Source organism: Rhyacophila brunnea, unplaced genomic scaffold (assembly GCF_057557595.1).
Source record: "Rhyacophila brunnea isolate RB1 unplaced genomic scaffold, BYU_Rbru_1.0 scaffold_2, whole genome shotgun sequence".
NCBI lineage: Eukaryota > Metazoa > Arthropoda > Insecta > Trichoptera > Rhyacophilidae > Rhyacophila > Rhyacophila brunnea.
Window position 1 is genome coordinate 31,426,414 of NW_028232859.1, and position 21,378 is coordinate 31,447,791.

Sequence of the window (21,378 nt, forward strand, 5' to 3'; positions counted from 1 at the left end):
GAATATTTATTCCAATGTTATAATTTTACAAGCGATGTTTTTATAAATTATATTATGGCAACACTGGCGTGTTGGCTATGCACTTGGTAAAACATTACTCACTAAAATCTACTCATGCGGAGGGCTTGGCTATCACAAAACAATCATTGATTTTCCATCCTTATTGTGTTGCCTGATATAGTTAATAATATGTCATATTATCTAGATAGAAATTCTTCAACTTGTTTAAAACTTTATTAAAAATAGTGTTCATTCAAATTATTATGAGTTTGTATCGATATGTATTCCAAATACTGTATATTTTTTCCAGAATCAACAAGTCTTCAAGAGACATTCGTGCCAGAATTTAATGGAAGCAGTTATTTCCAATTACCGAAACTAGATGGCTTAGGAAACGCTTTCCGGATTGAAATTTGGTTTCTCACAAAAAAACTTTCTGGAATGATATTATACAACAGTCAAACCAACAAAGCAAGAGGAGACTTTATCGCATTAAATTTAGTTGATGGTCACTTGCAATTCAGATACAACTTAGGAAGTGGAATTGCAAACATATCGTAAGTTTTCTTGCTTTAAGAATATTTTGCAATTTATCATCAACACCCATCCAAGGATATGCAAAAACTAGCTATACTAATAAAAAAATTCGAGTATGTGTCAATCTCGTTGTTCGATTATAACTCAAAAACTACGGGACCTATATTGATGAAACTTGCGCAGCTTTTAGAGTAGTTGTCAGTAGGTACCAATTAAGTTTACTTTTATCTTGTTTATGAAAATTTCAAAAGAATCTTTTCAAACAACAATATAAGAATTTAATAACATCCAAGAAACAGTATATTTCTTCACTATGTATATTTGTTTCTTTTTCATTTCTGTATTACACTCGGGAGAAGTAGTGGTAATTAAGGTACTTAGGTAAATTATTAGCTAAGTCTCTATTAATATTGTTATAATATGGTGTGATTCTGATATTTTACAATCCAATAATCCGATAATTGACCGACATATTAATTTTTTATGAGATTCTGATTGCAAAATACCACGTTTAACTTTGAACTAGTGTTCAACATCATAAAATACATGTCTAAGCTGAAAATCGATCAAATCGACCCCGCCATCTTGATATTTTATTGGTTTCTGATTGCAATATATCAAGTTTAACATCAAATTAATATTCAACGTCATAAAATACATTTCTAAACAGAAAATTTTGACAATAAGTATAGAATCCATACACATTTTTTGATATAGTATAAGACATTTCTTATAATATTATTTTTTTTAATTATAATAATTACACATTCGAACTATTTATTTTGACAAAAATAATATTTATTAATGTTAGATAGATGTGAAAATAAAAACTTTCAAAGTCTTCATTTTGCTTTGGCATCCAATGCATTTCCTCTACACACATGTGTAAAACACTGCCTTGGTATTTTTACATCTGCGAAATGAAATTGAAATGAATGTACACATTCCATACACTGAAACTCATAGAGTAGAGGTACTATATTAATCCTTAAGCAAAAGCCCATGTGTACCTACATTTTTTCTGAATGCTTTCATGGATACCTTGCGTTTACTGTTGAGATTTCCTTAAGGGCACCCAGACTACTCTTTCTGCTCGTCATAACCCTCACGACTGAGGATCGTAATCACTCTGGAATAGGTACTACGATAGCCTTCTCCAGCTTTCCCTATCATCTACAAGCCTTGTGGTGGATGCTATCAGTTTTCTAGACACTCTATTCGATGCCTAATTGTAAATCATTCTTCTAACTGCATTGGGTATTACTGATTTGAATTCGGACAGGGAATATCAGACTGCCTTGCAAAAACCCTTAAAAATTCTTCGAACATAGTTCTCCTCTGATGTTTTCCATGGAAGAGATAACATAATATAAAAGACTAAGGGCTAAGGGCCAAACTAAACTAAATTAAACATCAAGGTTTGAGACTAATAAATTAAATCCCCGCTTTTATGGATCTGAAAGATCCGTCTGTCATTGTTTATTATCTTAATTATTCTCTTTATTAAATACAGAAATACCTATTGTGACGTGTATACGGATGACCGATACCAAAATATATTTTTATTAATTTATAGGAGTACAGAAAAGATAACTAAGGACAGGTGGCATCGTGTAATGGCATCGCGCACTGGTCGTGAGGGAATTTTAAAGGTTGATGATTGGCCAGCCGTGCATGGTCATTCTGCACCTCCACTCGCAGAACTCAATCTTGGTCTTCCAGTTTTCTTGGGATCCCTACCGTAAGTTGACAACTTATAACATTGAGAATAATATGTATATTATATTAGTGGTACACAAACATTCTTACTTGTATACGTTTTAATGCAAAAATTGATAGTGACCTTTTTTCAGTACTTGACTGTAAACAATGCACCATTAAAATATGAAAGCTCTAAATGCTTGACAAAAAACTACTTGTAGCAATGTAGAGCTGTCAAATATCTTGTCAATAATAACTTATACTTACCTACATAATTATCAAAAGAATTATTTTCTGACAGTATTCTATAAAGAGGTAGCATTGTGGAACTGTTTTATGCAATGTTATATTATGAGAAAAAACATTAGCTTAGACCTAATGATTTTTATCTTAGTGCTTTATTTTTGTATGTTTCAGTTTTCATACAAAGCCTCATCGTCTCTCTGGTGTGACGAGCAGTTTTGTCGGTGCAATTCAGCAAGTCTTCGTGAATTCAAATCCTCTTATTATATACAACGAAGAAACAGCTCAGTGCTCAATGCAGCCTGTTGAAGATACTCTACCGTGTGCCACAATTGGAATATTGAGATACTCAGGATTCCCTTGTTCAGAAACAGCTAATCCATGCCAAAACCAAGGCTCCTGTGTACCGATGCTTAACGAATACAAGTGTATTTGCAAAGATGGCTATGAAGGCCGCAACTGTGAGAATAAAACATATAAGGAAATAATCGATAATAACACTCCAATTAGATTTGACGGAGAAACGTATTATTCTTACAGAAACAAAGGCGGCAGAAGGTAAATTAACAAAAGTTCAATTATTAATCTTATAATATCAAATACTTACCTATTTATTCATAAATTATTAACATAATATTATTTAACTGTGGTAACTTACTAATAATCATCCTTTCAGTACTAAAAGCATGAAGCGATCGATAAGCAACTACAGCTAACATCAGGCCAAGAAAACATAGCTTATTAGAAATGTCACTAATGTCTTCAAATCTCTATTATTTGATATAATTTAAGGATGTAATATCTAACACCTACTACTAACATTTAAACGTAAGTGCATTAAAAATACCTATTTTCTTCCCAATATTTTGTTTAGATTAGATTGTTTTACAGTTATGCTAATAAAACCTCCCTTATTACGTAAATAATATTTGTACAAAGCGGGACACGAACCAGCATCCATAAGAGTTCTGGACGATATGATTTACCAATTTAGCAATCTATATAATACTAATTATGCTGAAATTTACCGACAACTCTGAGATAATACCTCGAATTCAGAGTTGTTAATCATTTATTTCGTCATGTATTGTATAGATTGCGTAATTGGTAAATTACATTAGCTCAAATCCAATCGATGCAGGTTCAACTCCTGCTCGATACAAATATAATAACAAATGTATGTTTCTGGGGTATTCCAAATTATGTGTGTTCAGTAATTACTAAATCTTACGTAAGTTTTTAATGAACAAAAAATAGTTTAATAAAAAAAAATAAGTTCTAGTATTTTAACGGGTAATGTGTTGGCCTATAATGTCATGAGTCCGAGCTCGAATCCGGGATCTGGCAAACAAATATTCACAGGTTCTTTTTCAATGTGTGTTTGGACCCCGAGTATGGACCTAATAGGTTGAGTAAGTGGCTAACATCCATTTTTCGTGGTGTAAATGAGAACTCTGCCATTCTTGGTAGTATTGACTTGTGTGTCCCTGATAACTATCTTAGAAATCGGGAGCATTAGTAAAGTTGTGTGTTCTCTTTGTTTTTAAATGTCATGTTGTGAATGTCTTAAATTTGTAATTTGTAACAATTAACATTGTAACGCATGTATATATTAATAATTTAGTTGCTAGAATCCCAGACCCCTATCAACCAATAACTGAAGCTGATATTCTGCTATTTTAGTATTAATTGTTCACGGTATGTAAAAATATAAATAAATTTAAATTTGAATATATTATGATCTTCCTAGGATCAGAGATAATATTTAAAAAAAAGTATTTTTCTTTCTTCTGTTAGTAGTATGATAAAGATCAAAGCATATTGTATTTGCTATTAATATTCATACCAAAACTCATATGTCTACTTGTACAATATATTAATTGCTCCTATACACATTTTCTTTTTTCTAAATTTCTAATTATTGCCCAGATTAAAATTATCAGTTTTTTTAGGAAACCAGATCGAGGTATTCGTTTAGATATAAAATTCCGCACAACCGAGAACGCTGGTCTTCTCATATGGAGGAAGAAGGGCGGTGTCGGGCACGGAGATTTCTTTGCTCTCGGCATCATCGACGGACACGCTGAGTTAATTTTCAGTGATTATTCTTCACGAGACACCGTCTCAAATAAACAAAGCAGATGGTATAGTAATCTAAGGTCCAAAGCAAGAGTGGACGATGGCCTTTGGCACACTATAGTCATACGGAGAAGGAAGAAAATGGCTTTGATACAAACAGACGACAGAGCACCGCTAAGAGGTTATACACAACTTCCATTGTTACCCTCGAAGGCGAATCCCAAAGTATGGGTTGGTAAGTTCAACACTTACTTATTTTATTACAATTAGCTCATGTATTATTGTAACATTATGTATATATTTAGCCCTACGTTGGAGTTATTGGTAAATCGCCTGGCTTTAATGTCGCTGGTGTGGGTGGAATTTGACAACAACCCAATATATTGGGGAAAATAGCTAACAACCATTTGTTGTATAAAAAAATCTGTTAATAACCCCCACTCTATCGAGACCAATATTATCCATGTATATAAATTGTACCTAGTAAAAAAGAACAGTCTATAATTGTTTTTATCTCTACAACAACCCAGGTGACCCAATTAAAGTAGTGAAACACAGTCGTAAAAACAACCAGATTTCAGAAAATCAAATAGATGTATTGTAATCTCACCAGTAATCAAATCTGGAAACCCATTAGTGCATGACCATTGGACTACAGGGGCCGCTTTTAATAATATAGTCCATAATGACATATTTGATTTTTTTAAGTAAATATATCAGAATTAATAACAGACATTAAAAATTCATCAAAAAATTGAAACATTATATCTACCTACCTTGAAATAAATAGGTACAATTTATTTATACAAACCGACATAGAAAATAAATTTGAATTATACATGATAAGCAATTAAAGGTTTCTATGACATTTTGTTTGGCAATTTCAAAATCTTTTGTTAGTATATCTAATTAACTAGCAGTGCATAGTTTGTCTAACCTCATGGGACGCCATTGCTTTGTATTTATAAATAATGTTGACAATCGTTTAATTAGATAAATTAGTAATATCATACAATATCCACAGACATTGAAGATGTCAGAAGACGAATCCTGATATAGTAAACCTAAATCCTATGGTATGGTACAAAACTCTCATTAATTAGAATTTATGTTATATTAATATTGCCTAAAACTTAGTTACAAAACAACACAAAATTTTATTGTTGTTTATTATGTTTATTAAGAAATGTAAATGAATGTATTGATTTTCATAATAATTCCCGAACCAAAGCACCATTTTACCTACGTAATAGATTGACAAACTCGGTTTATTGAGCAACGTTTCATAAAATTCATTTTGAGTTATGCGCAATATAAATAATAATGTACTGACCATTGAAAATCTGATTAATTTTATAAGCTGTTTATATTGAATAATGTTACTCGATGTTGAGTAATAATTATATTTGGATTTATTTTACAGGGGGTGCCCCATCATTGCCCCACGGCCTGCCGCAGCAACTATACATCGGTCTAAAGGGATGTGTCGCAAGCGTCAAATCTAACGGACGTCACCTTAACCTTCATACCCCAATCGGTCAATTAGGAGATATCGAAAAGTGTTGACATAACAGTTATATCAGGTTGTGAAAGTGCTTAATTACAATTATTAAGACTTAATTATTACTATTATAATAGTTAGTACCGTGTGCATAGTCAAAAAAATTAAATTCATCATATCAATAGAAAGAGTTTGCTTATTATATATAAGTAAGCAATAACAAAACACAATGTGTGGCCTATTTCATCTCTCAAAAAGTGTTATTTCTCGGTAACTTCTTAAATTAAAAGTTATTTAGATTTGAAATTATCATAACAACAAATTATTATATTCGGTGCTGTAATGGATAGGTTTTATTTCTCCTTGTTTTTTAAATAACGTACTTAATAAAAAACATAGGATTTTTAGAAGAAATTAATACCTGCATTATAAATTTGACCCCATATCAATTTTTTAGCCTTTGTCTATACATATTACAATTAAAAATTATTTTATGTTGATGTTAATTAAATAATACTCATCTAGGTACTTATTTTTATAATATTTCCTAATTATTATTGTAAATATATTGTAAATAAATACATACATAGGTATTCTCAATTATTTTACCATTCATGTGTGTGTGATCCAAAATGTACTTTTGGGTGAATGTTTATTGCCAGATTAAATTTTATTTATGTTAAAACTTTTTTAAACAAAATGGAATCATACGACTTATATAATATCACAAATTCTCATACCTTTCCTGAGTATGTTGTAGGTACATACCATAAAATAATTTATCTTTCAAATGTAAAACTCCACTATACTTTGTCATTTCAAAAAATACCTCAAAGGTAATAGGTAGGTATGTACTTAATTATTTTATTTGCAATCAATAATAATTGCTTATAACTTATTATACCTGCAAGTGCAACATACCTACACAAAAAATAAATATTATAAAATAATAATAAATAATCAGTATTATGGTTGAATTATTATATCTTGGCTGCGGGTGTCTTGGCGGTTATCTGTGGATTCCCTTGCACTTTGAAGTATAAATGTAAACCCCCTGACTCCTGCTACAATCTGTAATATGTGCAGCACTATAATATCGTAGCCACGATATTATGATGATTCTAAAGTAGAAACATAATTATTCCAGATAACTTGAAATGAATGAACTGTTAAGACTAACAATAAAAAGGAACCCTATTTAACCTTATTTATGCTTCAATCATTAAGTTTTGATAAATTCCCTTTTTAATTTGTATGTAATAATTATTAGCAATATATTATGCTGTAAGTCTCCGGTAAAATATAGCTTTAAGTTCATATTGAATGACAGTTAATATTCTAAAGAGCTTTCTTTGTAAAAGTGAACGGATTGATGGCATTTTGTATTTTTTGGAAGACTGACATGCAATTTTTTACATAATGACTACGATTGCTTTAGAAGTTTTTACTAAAAATTAGTTTTACTATTGAAATGTGTTTTAAAATTGGTCAACAATATCTAATAATGTAATTATTATTTAAATGACTTTTTTATTCATAACTCTTGGCTGACAATAATAAATATCTTTAAAAAATTATTTACTACTTGATTATAATCTTAGCTGGCAATGAGTCTCATAATGTTATATTGTAATAACGCCTACTAACTGAATAGGTAGATTTTTGCATTTTCGTAATGAATGAATGCATTAATAAATCGTTAGCATCTCTATTATACTATATTTAACTTTTATTTCAGAGTTTTGTCTAAAATGCATGAAGTGCAGTCAGTATGATGCACAAAGACTATGTACATGTTAATTTAATCATTTTTTTTAGATTTTTACCTCTATCATTTTTTTTACAAAACTCTGCATAATGAATGATATTAGTGTACCTACATAATAATTAATAGTTACTAATTTAATATTATAAGAATGACTTCCAGTATAAATATTATTACATATTTGTAATAGTAGATACATTCCGATAAATCTCATAAAATACGATTTTACTTGCATTCCATATCAGAACGGGTATGTATTAATTATAACAGTAAATAATATGCAAAATAGTTGCTATTAATATTGTATTTCTTTTTAAATAATTTAAATGTATGAATAAGTACTTAGCTTTGAATACATAGGTACCACATATCAAATTACTTTTTTTTATAGTGAATTTGTGTAAAGAATTTATTGAAGAATAAGTAAAGTTCAAATTCTGAATCAAAATTATTAAATAATACTATTTAAGGTCTGAACGAATCTATTGAACATAATATTTCTTAACTATAGTGTATACTTTTTTACAAACTAATTTCATAATACTTGTGTTGACATGTTAGGTATACAATCAAAATCATTTCATATAAAATTAATTATAAACTAATATGCTTTTCAAATAACAAGTGGGTGTTTGTTAGTTTAACATGTATTATCTCTTAAATGAAGTTTTAGTAATAAAACTGCCTAAATATAAATATGTTAGTATAAAAAATGTACATTTTAAATAGTGAATTATAATATCATCATTAGTAAAACGTTTATATCAAAACATAATGTTTGTAATAATTTGTATATCATTTTGCAATAAAATAATATAATGTGCTTCATGTAGGCATCGATCTTGTCGAGATGTCTGACAAAACTTTTGAAAATGTTTACAATATATTAAAATAATAATTAATAAATTATAAAACAGTATGCAATATTGTTAAATGTTAAGGAAATACATTGTATATTGTTCAGTTTAATACAGTAAAAATAAAACAATATTTTAATGTTTAAAATCTTTTATTATAATATTTTTGTCATATTTATTTTATATTACTTATATACCTATCTTCAAAATGTTTTTTTTTGAAACTTGAAATTTTTGGTAGGTGTCAATTCTTCTTGCATTTCTCTTTTAAAAGTTTGATATAATTTCTATTTATTCAACGATATAATATTATTTTGAAAATTAGTACCTAAGTAAGTAGGTTTATGATAATAATATATTACAAATTTACTTTCATTTACTTTTTACACCTTCACTGGTTATCCGTTCTAGTATACTTTAAGACTTTTATAAGATAACAAAACACATCACTACTCGGTTTTAAACACCTATTGAGGAAGTAAAGAAAAACTATTACAGATTTTTTTTTTTTGTAAAAATAGCTGACTGGTGAAATTATCTCTAATGATGGTGATGGCCATGATTGTGACCATGATGATGGTTATGATGTTGATGATGATGATGATGGTTGTAATGTCCGTGATGTCCGTGGTGATGACCATGTTGTGGATCCGGTTCGGCAGTCCTCTTTATTCTAGCACCATCACCCTTTGACACTATTTCATAAATAATCTGACTCATTTTGATGTTTTCTTTGGGTTGCTGTTCTCTTATGGCAGTGTCAATTGTATGCTTCGTTTCTTCTAATAAAGTTGTAGGTCTAACATCGACATTCTCAGCATGTATCATCAAAATATTCATACATGCTAATGTGAATATTATTTCCAAAAAATATCCCTAAAAATAAATCGAAAACATTTAGTTTGTATTGTAAACAATAGCTCTATGGAATTTATGGAACTGGTCGGTTAGTTACAACTGTGATTTGACGGTATCTACCACAAACTGATACAACAGGACCAGATTAAGCACCGTCAGCGATGGTAACTAGGACAACTTCTATGATAAAAGATATGTTAGCACCCAAAATAATTGAAGAAAACCTTTCCTTTCTGCAGTATTTATGTCTTCGAATGCACATCCCAGTGAAAATAAATCCATACAATTATTTTACATTTATCGGTATGCTCTATGTAATTTAGTAGAAAATAAGTTTAACAGTTAGGTTGTAGTTTGGAGTAAGTTAATACCTTTATCTGATTAAAGTTACTATCATGAAAGAATGATGTTTTATTTAACGAGTCAAAACATTATTTGTTGGAAAACCAGACATAAATAGAAAGAATTTGATACAATTTCTCTATAAATAATCATAAATTTAATTTTATAATATTTTATAAAGAAAACTAGCTACCTACTTTCATTAAATAGATCTACTTGATACTTTATAGTTCATATAAATACGATATTTTTTATAAAAATTATAAATCTACTCTAATTTATTGACAAAATTCCAGGATTAAGAATTCTAGCATGATCCCTGAATTGCAAATTAAGACAATTTTGAATTTTATTTCATTTCAACCTTTTCAAAACAGCACTTCCTTCCCCTATTATTTAGTACAAGGAGCGAACCGATAATTCCTCAATTTAATAATGAACAACACAAATTTTTTTATATAAGTAAAAAATAATCAGAATAGTCAATCAATTATTTAATTTCAAACTGATCGAAGCAGTGTAAACAGAATAAACCAAATTTGTTAAATTAATTTAAACATACCATTCTTATTTCTCCCAAAAAATATATTGATTGATCCAACAAAGTCTTATCACAAACTGATGTATTATTTTAGTCCACTGCCAATTTAAATACTCTAATTTGTAAGTAATAGGGTTACTTCATGACGTGAGACTTGTAAATAAATATAAGGAAAATTATAAACATTTCATAATATTGATGACTATTCCATTATGATATTAAAATAAATTAACATTCAAAACATGAAAACTTCATTAACTAAACAAGTTTGTGGGAATCACTTCTGAGGTTGAAATGATGCGGTAGGTAGTTTTGTAAACTCACTAATATATTATTATTTTGTCCTTGATATAATTATGCTGGAAAAATAATAGCATTGACCTAGGAATCCAGGCGAAACATCATGGTACCTACCTTTTATTATATTAACATACAAAAACTAGTTTTATCAAAGTCAAAATCACAACAAAAATATTTATTTTCACTTCAAACATAATTAAACATGGAGCATATTATACGCATATGAATTTCAACAGAATAGTGGTAGGTATCTTAATAGATTTTTTATCTACGGACCGGTTGTTGATCATTCGCTCCTCCTTTTTTCTAGATCTAAACACATTTACCTCACTATCATCATGTGATACGCAGTGACGTCCCGTGGAGGTAGGTTTGTGCTGTGTGGATGTGTTACTTAGGGGGCGGGACGATAATAGAATGAACAAATATGATCATTACAATTTTTGAAAGCAGACACATTAGAAGTACCGACATCTTAGTTTCATTCTCAAGGCGGCGTCTACATTTGACAGCGCCTCAGACCAATACGTGCCTATGACCACTACTGTTTGAGAGAAGGTTTTGTAGAAGTGCTCTAATCCTCAGTAGATTGATGATATATTATAATATGTGCTTTTTTTCAATATTTTCGTTGCATTTGTCGGCTTAAGATAATAAATTAGGTGGTCTAGCACCTAACAATTTTACATACAATTGAGACTAAAAATGAAAGAGGATGCCATTTAGTCTGCCTAAGTGCAGCACTTTACCTAGGGACGTCACTAGTGACACTGGTGAGTCCTCGCTTTCTCCAATTACTCTCTACACCTGTCCCTACCAAGGTAGCAACTCCAGTACATTAAGCATACGGCAAAAAAGCTGCATTTAGTCAGCAAATTCTTAAAGAGCTTCTTCTTCTGCTTCCTATTGCATTGCGTGGCATTACTCTTTTTGCAGGTTCGTTGTCGTTCATACAGTACACATGACCTGTCCAGCATAGTCTTATAATTTGCACTACAATATTTTTACAAGCCGTAAAGCTCAGCATTGTATATTCTCTTCTAATTGTTGCCATCCCTGATTGACGAATTGTTCCAACGGAGGAATCTTCTTTCAAATATGTTTAGGGCTCATACCAACATACCTAGTGGATGAAAGAACCATATCATCATTGAAACTAGAATAATGTGTAACTCCGTTTTAATCGATAATTGACTTTGAATGCCATCTAGTGGTCATTGTTAATATCTACCCATTTTGCAAAAATGATGTAATTCCAAAAAAATTGTAACATTGTTAAATCATGAATGATTTAACTCCATAACCATATATTTGTATAGAAAACCATAATGTTTTTTGTCTCTCCTGTAAAGTAGTGGTTTTGGAGTTACACAATTTTCTAGTTTCAATGACAATATGTGAATTTGACTACACCATGGGATTCAGACGGCTCTCGTGGTGGAGTGCGTAAGGCGCTTGCCTTCCACACGAGAGTTCCTGGGTTCGATTCCCGGTCAGGAGACACAATATGTATGTGTTTTTCTCAAAGCCTGGGTGTTTGTGATTGTTCAAAATTACTAACAACCACCTTGTACGAAAAAGCAAGGACATGGTTATTAATAATTCTAAAAAAAAAAGAACCATGGGATTCAACCAGTAAGCCATGATACACGAGGCGCATGTTCTTGTCTCTAATCAATGGGATCTTAACGATTAGAAGGAAGGCTAACTTTAATTCAGAGCGTTAAAGCAGAGCTCGGAGCAGCAGCACGGAGCAATGGAGCAATGGGGTTTTACTTGGAGCAGGATGCGGAGCCGGAGCACCAAAAATTTGTAGTGCTCCACTGCTCCGGATGTTTTGTTTTATTATTAAATTTTCGTCCTTAAATCCAACGAAAATATTATATTTGATACTTTGCAATACTGGAATTATTTGAAATACTGCCGACTAATAAATAACCTCACTTTTTTTGACAGAAGAGCCAAATTAATAATGAAAGACGATTTGCAGTCGGTAATTTTGTTTAATATAATTAATACCAAAGAAAATGATGATTATTTTAAATCTTCTTATTTTTTTATTTTTTAACATTGTATACAACTAATTCCTATTAAAACTTTATACCTGGAGCGGAGCTGGAGCAAGTATTAAGTCCCGGAGTGGAGCTGGAGCGGAGCAACTCAAAAAAGAGTCCACTCCAACCCTCTGCTTTAATTTATTATAATAAAGTGTAATATTTTATTAAAATCAAAGGTGATGATTCCAGCACTGCCACTATATTATATTAAATGTGCACACTATGTTATATAAAAACCTATTATTTAAATTCAACAGTAAAATTAGAATTGAAAGTTTTTTTACTTGAATGTTCTAATGGTTATATTCTAGCATATGAGTCCACGTGACGTGACATTGTCTGTTTTTGCCGTAAGTATCTCAAATCGGATCTTCTTAACTCATTGACTGTGTATTAGATTAAATTAAATGGCCAAACTAATGGATTTCTGGAATTTATTGATTGTTATTGTATTTTGTTATTAGACAACAACTCCAAAACGTTGAGAAAAGTAGGAGGAAGGATACACGGTGACAGTCTAAAAATAAACGTTAATATTTTATTTTGGTACGGTTGCCGGGATTTGATACTGTTGCAAACAGAAAGTATAATTTCCCAGTCTGATCTCACCGCTGAGCCACTCATCCATCGGCATAGTCAACTGCAGTGATTAAAAAAAACATTGCCCAAAGGTACTTAAACAAAATATGTGTAGTAATAAAGGTTTACATAATATTGTATTTGTTGAAACATAATATTATATGCATGATATTTTCATGAAAACTATTTTTTATTTTATATATCTCATGCAAATTGGACTTAAATTCTAAGTATTATTAATAATTATAACTTGAAAATGCAATTTTAATAATTTAATTTAAAATACCATTTCAAGCACTGGCTCTAATTTACTAATTAAATGTGGTTTTCCCCAGTTGACTAATTAATTTAAAATACATGAGATAAATTTTACATTATTGATTTTCGGAAATAGGTAGGTTATGTAAGTAGATAGCGACATTAAAATTTATTTTGGTAGTAAGAATTTTGTTCCTCATGCGTCATGTTTATTGGTCATATTTATTTTGAAGATTCATAATATTATTATTTTTTTTTAGAATATTTCAGTCAGGGTTGGTAAGTGCGTCTATGGGGGAAGTGCGTCTATGCGTTATAATTTAAAAAAAGCAACTTTCAAGAAAACAAATGATGATGTGTGGGTAGGTCTTTATATGTTGGCTTCAACTGTATTTGTTTATAAACATTCATTGATTTTTTTGTTTATGAATTTTGACGGTTGGCAAAACGTGTTCTTGTTGAGTGGAGTGTTTTTTAATTATCCATAATATTTTATACATAAGAGAGGATTGAAGCTTCTAATCATTGTAAGTTATATATTCAATATCCTATGTTCGCTACTTAAGGGGGATGTCATCAAAAGTTTCGATTTCATAGAGCCATCTATTCCCCGAATTACAAAGCATATAGGTCAAAAGCATAGAGGTATTAAGTTAAAAGTATATCAGAATCTAATTCCAATTACAATCCAATTTAAATGAATCTTCGAGGCATCTTATCTAGATGTCACTGTAATTATATATTAATAAAAAAATCTAAAAACAGATGTTATAATTACAGTTATTATTTAAACAATGGTTTATATATTTTTTGCTTTAATTTTTGCAAAAAAAAAAAATTATGTTTCTATAAAGATATTTGATGTATAAAAACGTGCTCCATATTTTGACAAATGGGGGAAGTGCGTCACTTCAGATGGGGAAAGTACGGTATATGCTGCACTTGCCTCGTATGCAGTGGTTTTAAACTACTTTGACTCTAAATGTGCTATTTTTTAGGTTTTTGGATTTCCCTGAAAATGGTGAGAAATTATAAAAGAAAGACTGATAAAGCGTCCTATTCTATGAAAGCTTAGAAGAAGCAATTCAAAAGGTAAAAACAGGAGAATTGAGCGGTTATCAAGCGTCCAAACATTTCAGCATACCCAGAATGACAATTATGGACAGAATAAACAGTAAGAGGGGGTAAAAATCGTCTACACTTGGAATAGATACTGCATTAAGAAAAGATGAAGAAGATAAATTAACAATAAATCTTCATATCATGGAAAAATACGGGTTTGGTTTGAGTAGGAAAGAAGTTATGGATTTATCGGGTCACTATGTAAATTCAAATAAATACAAACATCATTCAAAAATGGATTTCCTGGTAAAGAATAGTTCAATGGATTCACGAAAAGAAACAAATTGTCTGTGATAAAACCGCAAGCCGTTTAAAATGCGCGTAAAAGAGCATATTGAATTGTGATCCTTTTATCATCAAACCTTATTTGATCTTTTGAATGAAACTATTGTAGCGCTTGGCTTAGAAAATAACCCCTCGCGAATTTGGAATTTTGATGAGACCTCATTTTCTAGTGATCCAAGAAAGACCAAAATTGTGGGGGTGAAAGATTATCCTGCAACAATGACAATATCTTCCAATGGAAAAACAAACACCACAGTTTTGTTGGGAGTAAACGCTGAAGGAGAAAATCTCCCATATTATACAGGAAAACACATGTGGGATGAGTGGACGTCATCTGAGGGCTATTCAGATGCTGTTACCCACAGTCAAATATGCACGTAAGTGTAAGGATCATTGTGACAATAAATGAATATTATTCACGCACCCTGTTGTTGAAGGCTCAGCTGAAATCCAACATGTTAAAGATATAGTATACGAACTTCCTCAACCGCAGATTGGAAGAAGGGGACAAATAATTTTTAAACATTCATTTGTTGGTTTAAATATACAATAATATTACCTATGTCTACAAACATTATTTTTGTTAAAATACATTATTTTTCGTAATTTTGTTTAATCTCTTTCTTTTATTTTTTCTGGTTTAATACCCCTGTGGGTCGATTCTATACTTATCGACCGCTAAAGTGATAAATATTGTCAAACTTAGGGTAGTTTTGTATCAAAGTATTAGCACTTATTGTAACAATTACAATAAGTTGGTTGTATTGATGCAATAAGTGCTATATTTTAACAGCATCTCTCTTGCTGCTGTTAAAATATAGCACTTATTGCAACAATTATAACCAACGGATTGTTATTGTTACAATAAGTGCTAATACTTTGATACAAACTTACCCTAAGTTTGATAATATTTATCACTTTAGCAGTCGATAAGTATAGAATAGACCCACGGATTACCATTTATATAACGCACTTACCCCATATTTAGTTTTTCTCAATTGTGCGCCGTATTTCCGTGGTATTAAAGAACATTTTCAAATGCCACGTCAAATATTCTCATAAAATTTGAAAGAAACTGACCATAGAGAACAGAATACAGTATTACAACCCATAGACGCACTTACCCCAATGGTGGGAAAGTGCGTCTAGTTCACTTGTTTCTTCTTTTTTTTTTCAAAGTCAATTGTTAAGATTTTGAAATTTTATTAGCAGAGCTTGATAAAGAAATTAATTTACAATACATTAGTATCGAAACAGTTACTCAATACTTTACACATTTATTACAAATGTGGATTTTCATAAATAATTATATGTCGCACTTACCCGCACTGACCTTACCCGCAATAAATAAATACGTTAAATAGAGAATAACATTATTTTTATGCTTAACATAGTAGGTATTTAATAGTTTTTTAGGATTCCAAGTTTAAAAACTAAGCATGTCTAAGCCCTTAGTCATTGTCGAATAAAAATCAGCCTACTTTTTTATTCATATACATTGTGATCTTTTATAATAGTATCTGCAAGGGATCTGAAATTTTCTAAACCCTGTTTATAGTGTAGTTATCTATCTATTCTATAATGACAGACAAAAACGAATTTATCTTAATATTGGTACCTACTTAATTAAATTTTCAATAAATTAGTATTACCATAATATGAATTTCAACTAAAATCGTATACATTGTAAATGAGATAATTTGGTTTTTGTTTCAACTGCAACAGTTGCGACTTTCAAATAACCCAGTCTACCTCTCGGATCCAAAATCATTACTAGGTTAGAGGAAAATGTGTACGCGTATTAAACCAATAGATGGCGCTTTTTCTTATAATGGCTATATTATGGACACTGCCATCTAATTGAAATTGTTTAAATCAATACAAACAAAATAGATAACATGAAATCTTTTTATTTATATCGAAATTACATAGTTTTGGTTCATGTTCACAATAATATTGAAGCTCGATTTAAATTAAGGAGGAGAGGCATGCCAGCAGAGAACCTAGCGGAAAAAAAACCTAAACATTTTTTTTAGTAAAATCGATGTTTTAAAATTTAATAATAATTATGAGTCTGCCTGCCAGACCCACGCACCTAGCGGAAAATTGTGAAACTTGTAATTTGAGATAATGTATGTATTGATTAATTCTATCATTAAATTATAAAATGTAAATTATCAATTATTTTACTCAAATTACAAGCGTCCTATTTTTCTGCTAGGTGCCTCTGGTAGATGGAGTATTCGCTTTAACTACCAAAAAAGTGGATCTAATTCCATTTCACAAATCTAACTCTTGTTCATTCAGAAAAAAATATTTTTGTCTAAATATATTATGGGTACGTTACCATCAGGATTGGATTTAAGTATACCTGAAAGGGCCCATATTGGGCGACCCAAAAAACACAACTGATCAAAACGTATGTTTAAAAATTTCTTTAAAGATTTTTTCAGTTTATTTTTTAGGACTCTTGGGGGGGAATGGGACGACTGGCCTCCGGACAATTGGACGCGGCACTGTCGTAGACACGTGTAGACGAGGTATTTTAATCAGTTTCTATCTACTACTTAGTAGTTTGAATTCATTTTACTCTTAACATAATGTATTCTTTATCGCGGATTGAGAATTACAATGCCTAAGGCTTTATATAAAATAAAAAACTCTTTTTTCGTTGAAACTTAAACATATGCACGATTAAATCATTGTTTACGTCTGCATATTTACATTCTCACCAACTATTAAATCATAATATAATCATTGAAATATAAATAATAATATTGAATATTTTTTTAAAGTACCTTTAAGTACCTAACGTCTATTTATTTTCGAATTCCGTGGCGTCCAGTTGTCCGGTGCCAAATCGTCCTAGACCCCACTTGGGGTTTTTTCAATTTAGGGGGGCTCTGGCTAATAGCCGCTTTATCCATATAGTAAAGCCGGCCCTGGTTACCGTTTACGGTAATTAATCTTTGGGAAATTTATTCGATATAATATGTCGTTAACCTATTTAGTCGCCCCCCTTAATTAGTTTTTTTTTTGCGACAACGGAAATGGCCATTGTTTCTATTGGGCTAAGTAATGAATTTTTGCTCAACATTAACTTAATGAAAAAAAATACAATACTGAGGGATAAACGACGGCAATAACAATAATTTAGATTTAGATGACTGCATACATTTTTTATATTAATTAATTACTACATTGTAATTTGAATTACAAATATTCGCTTAGATAATTACATCATAATATTATATTATAGTATAGTATAATTAAATAATTTATTTTTCTCTTTTAAATGGTACCCAGTTTTCTTTTCGTATAATAATAAATAATACATAATCGACTATTCCCTAGTCAAGGTTTAAATTTTTAAATAATACGTCTACCGATAAATAATATTTCAACCATTAAAAAATGCCATTTTATTGGTAACATGTTTAATCTAAGCCTACAGACTTAAAAATGTATTATTAAATAGTGCAGTGTATATTTTGGCAATAGAAAGAAGTAAGTCGTTGCTCCAGCCTTTCAAGTGTGTCAATCACATGGATCCCATAAAACATTCAGTAGGTATATATTATTTTTTTTCCCTTCACATACTTTTTACATGATCTCTGTATGTATTGATATTACTTATTTTTGCAAAAATATGTTTTTGGAGCCTACAACTAATAAAAAAACGATTTAGTTTCAGTTTGGATTGATCTTCACATAGCTATCCACAATGAAAAAATCCAGATATAAGTACTTAGTTACATTGTTCCTTTCGTATATTTAGGTACTTTTTTTATATTATGAGTTTTTGTATAAGTAGGTGTAATCATCAATCTATTTATGTTACGAATAGTCCTGTGAAAATTCGCCAATATTTAATAAAATTTTGAATCTCCTGAGTACCACATAACACAATAATAAATGGGCTTTTACATAAATAACTAGAAAATCTTACCATTAAATCGTGGAACTTAAACGTATTCATAATTTTTAACTTCATGACAACTTACCAATTTATCCAGACGATGCAATACAATACCCCATATTTTAGTTAAAATATGCTATACCTATACTAAATTAGGCATATAAGTAGGTACTAGTACTTATCTACTTACAATCTTTTTTCTTAACTAATTTCATAAATGTACCTACATTAGGTACTTACCTATATATGTTTAGTAAATATTTTTTTCGTCGCTATTTTTACTCATATTACATTATTACGAAGTTGTAGGTATAGTATTATATTATAATATGTATTACAATTTATTGTATTACAGAGTTTCATCGTGGAATTTAAATCCTCTTTGATTTAACCCTTATTACTGGATATATTGTAACTAGATATCATATATAAGTCACGATGCGTGTCCTGTCGCATTGACAGTCTCGATGTCGTGTGGAAAATTTGGTGAACCAAAGCACAATTTGTAATAGTTAATTGAGTATAATCAGGGCTTTTTTTTCCATTTAACGCGGTGGAACGGCGTTCCGGCACCTTTTTTCACGGTTTTATTTCAAAATCAATTAAACGAAAAAATATTTGCGCTTAAGTAATTACAATAATAATTCGTTAAAATGATAAAATAAGGTACAGGTGGAAGCCATTTTGAATGTTGGCGTGTTAGTGTTAGTGAAGTAACCGTATAGTTTAAATAGCAAACCTGCGTATGTAACTAGCTTCATACGTATGTCTTTGCGTATTATGATTTTGACAGTTTGACGTTTATCGCATGGCAGCATCTGCGTATATTGTTATTTACGTTTGTTTAGTCAGTTTGTGTTACGATTACGTGTTGTGCAACTATTTTATATATTATTTAGTGCAACCCCAAGTTTAAATATGAAAAAAAAAATCCTGTTACTTCTCAACCACCGGCAGCGGCGCCGATTCCGCAAATAAAAAGCTCAAAACAGTAACAGAAACGATGACAGAAGATATGGAAATATCGGTACATGTAGATGTTCCTGAATTATCTCGAGCTGATCTCGGGGATCAAGGTCGAACTCAAAACGATTGGCCAGACTGCTGGTCATTAGATAAAAAAAACGATTTTTGCTCAAAAAACGAATGGTTGAACGTACACAAAATGAAACTTGGCTTCACAATTTGCAGAAACGTTGGAACTCTTGGAACTGAAACGACAATGGGAATGAAAATATCCAAAGAATGGGCCAATAATGAAATCACGTATTCTGGGAAAGAGAGGAAGCTACAATTGGGGTCACTTCGAAAAATTTTTTTCGATCACAGAGGATCTATTGCACACAAAGCAGCGTTAAAAATCATTTCTGAAGCCAAAAAAAAGCAGATTGAAAATACTTTTTTAAAATCGTTATCTCGCGAAAAAGTAATAACAGCAAACATTTTTCGAACTGCATATAAAGTAGCTAAGGAAAATCAATCATTCAATATGTTTGAAAGTGAAATTAATCTCCAAGAACTAAATGGGATCGAAATGGGTCATATTCTCCATTCCACTAACGCATGTATTAACATTGTAAATCATATATGTGATGAAATGAGAAAAAATGTTTTCAAAGAAATTGTTCAATCGAAAAATATAATTTCTTTGATAATTGATGAGTCTACCACCATAAGCCAAAAAATCACCCTCATTGTGTATGTTCGATGCTGTGTCGAAAGTGTTGGAATGAATTCACCAATTAATTTGTTTTTGGATTTGATTGAACTTAAAGACGTAACGGCAAAAGGAATATTTGAATCATTACTCCAATCTCTTGATTTATATGGGATGACAGAAGAATATTTAAAAAAATATTTAGTTTCGGTTGCATGCGACGGCGCTGCTGTGATGTTAGGTTCTAAAAATGGAGTGAAAACATTGCTGACAGAAAAATTTCCTTCAATTATAGTTTGGCATTGTGCTAATCACAGATTAGAATTATCAGTAAGTGATGTTGTAAAGAAAATTTCAGGGATCAATAGATTCAAATCATTTATTGATAAACTTTATGTTTTATACCATGCGTTGCCGAAAAATAATAGAGAGTTGCATTTATGTGCAGAATCACTAGGCGTTGAGGTACTGAAAATCGGAAGAGTTTTAAGTACCCGATGGGTGGCATCTAGTTTTCGTTCAGTTTCGGCTGTGTGGAATAATTATGAATCCCTTGTGCGTCATTTTGAAGAAGCGATGAATGATCCTACAAGAGATAAAAATGACAAGTGTACTTACAGTGACTTAAAGAACAAAATAACATCAACAGCATTTTTATTGGATCTAGCATTGATGTGCGACGCTCTCCAAGAATTGTCGGAACTTAATTTTGGACCTACAAAATCGCAATGTGAACCTTTACATTGCAAATCGAAAAATAAATGAACTCGTTCAAGT

At 30.7% G+C, this 21,378-nt stretch overlaps 1 protein-coding gene across 1 annotated transcript in view; it reads left to right on the top strand.

Annotated features, from left to right (window-relative positions):
• Positions 1-6,489, top strand: part of LOC147072187 (agrin-like) — a 411,557-nt gene extending 405,068 nt beyond the window's left edge. The window contains exons 20-24 of the mRNA XM_085947184.1: positions 311-557; positions 2,114-2,278; positions 2,656-3,039; positions 4,434-4,795; positions 5,984-6,489. Coding sequence (XP_085803310.1) covers positions 311-557; positions 2,114-2,278; positions 2,656-3,039; positions 4,434-4,795; positions 5,984-6,126 — 1,301 coding nt within the window. The 3' untranslated portion in view covers positions 6,127-6,489. The remainder of the gene's footprint in view (positions 1-310; positions 558-2,113; positions 2,279-2,655; positions 3,040-4,433; positions 4,796-5,983) is intronic.
• Positions 6,490-21,378: the final 14,889 nt, after the last annotated feature.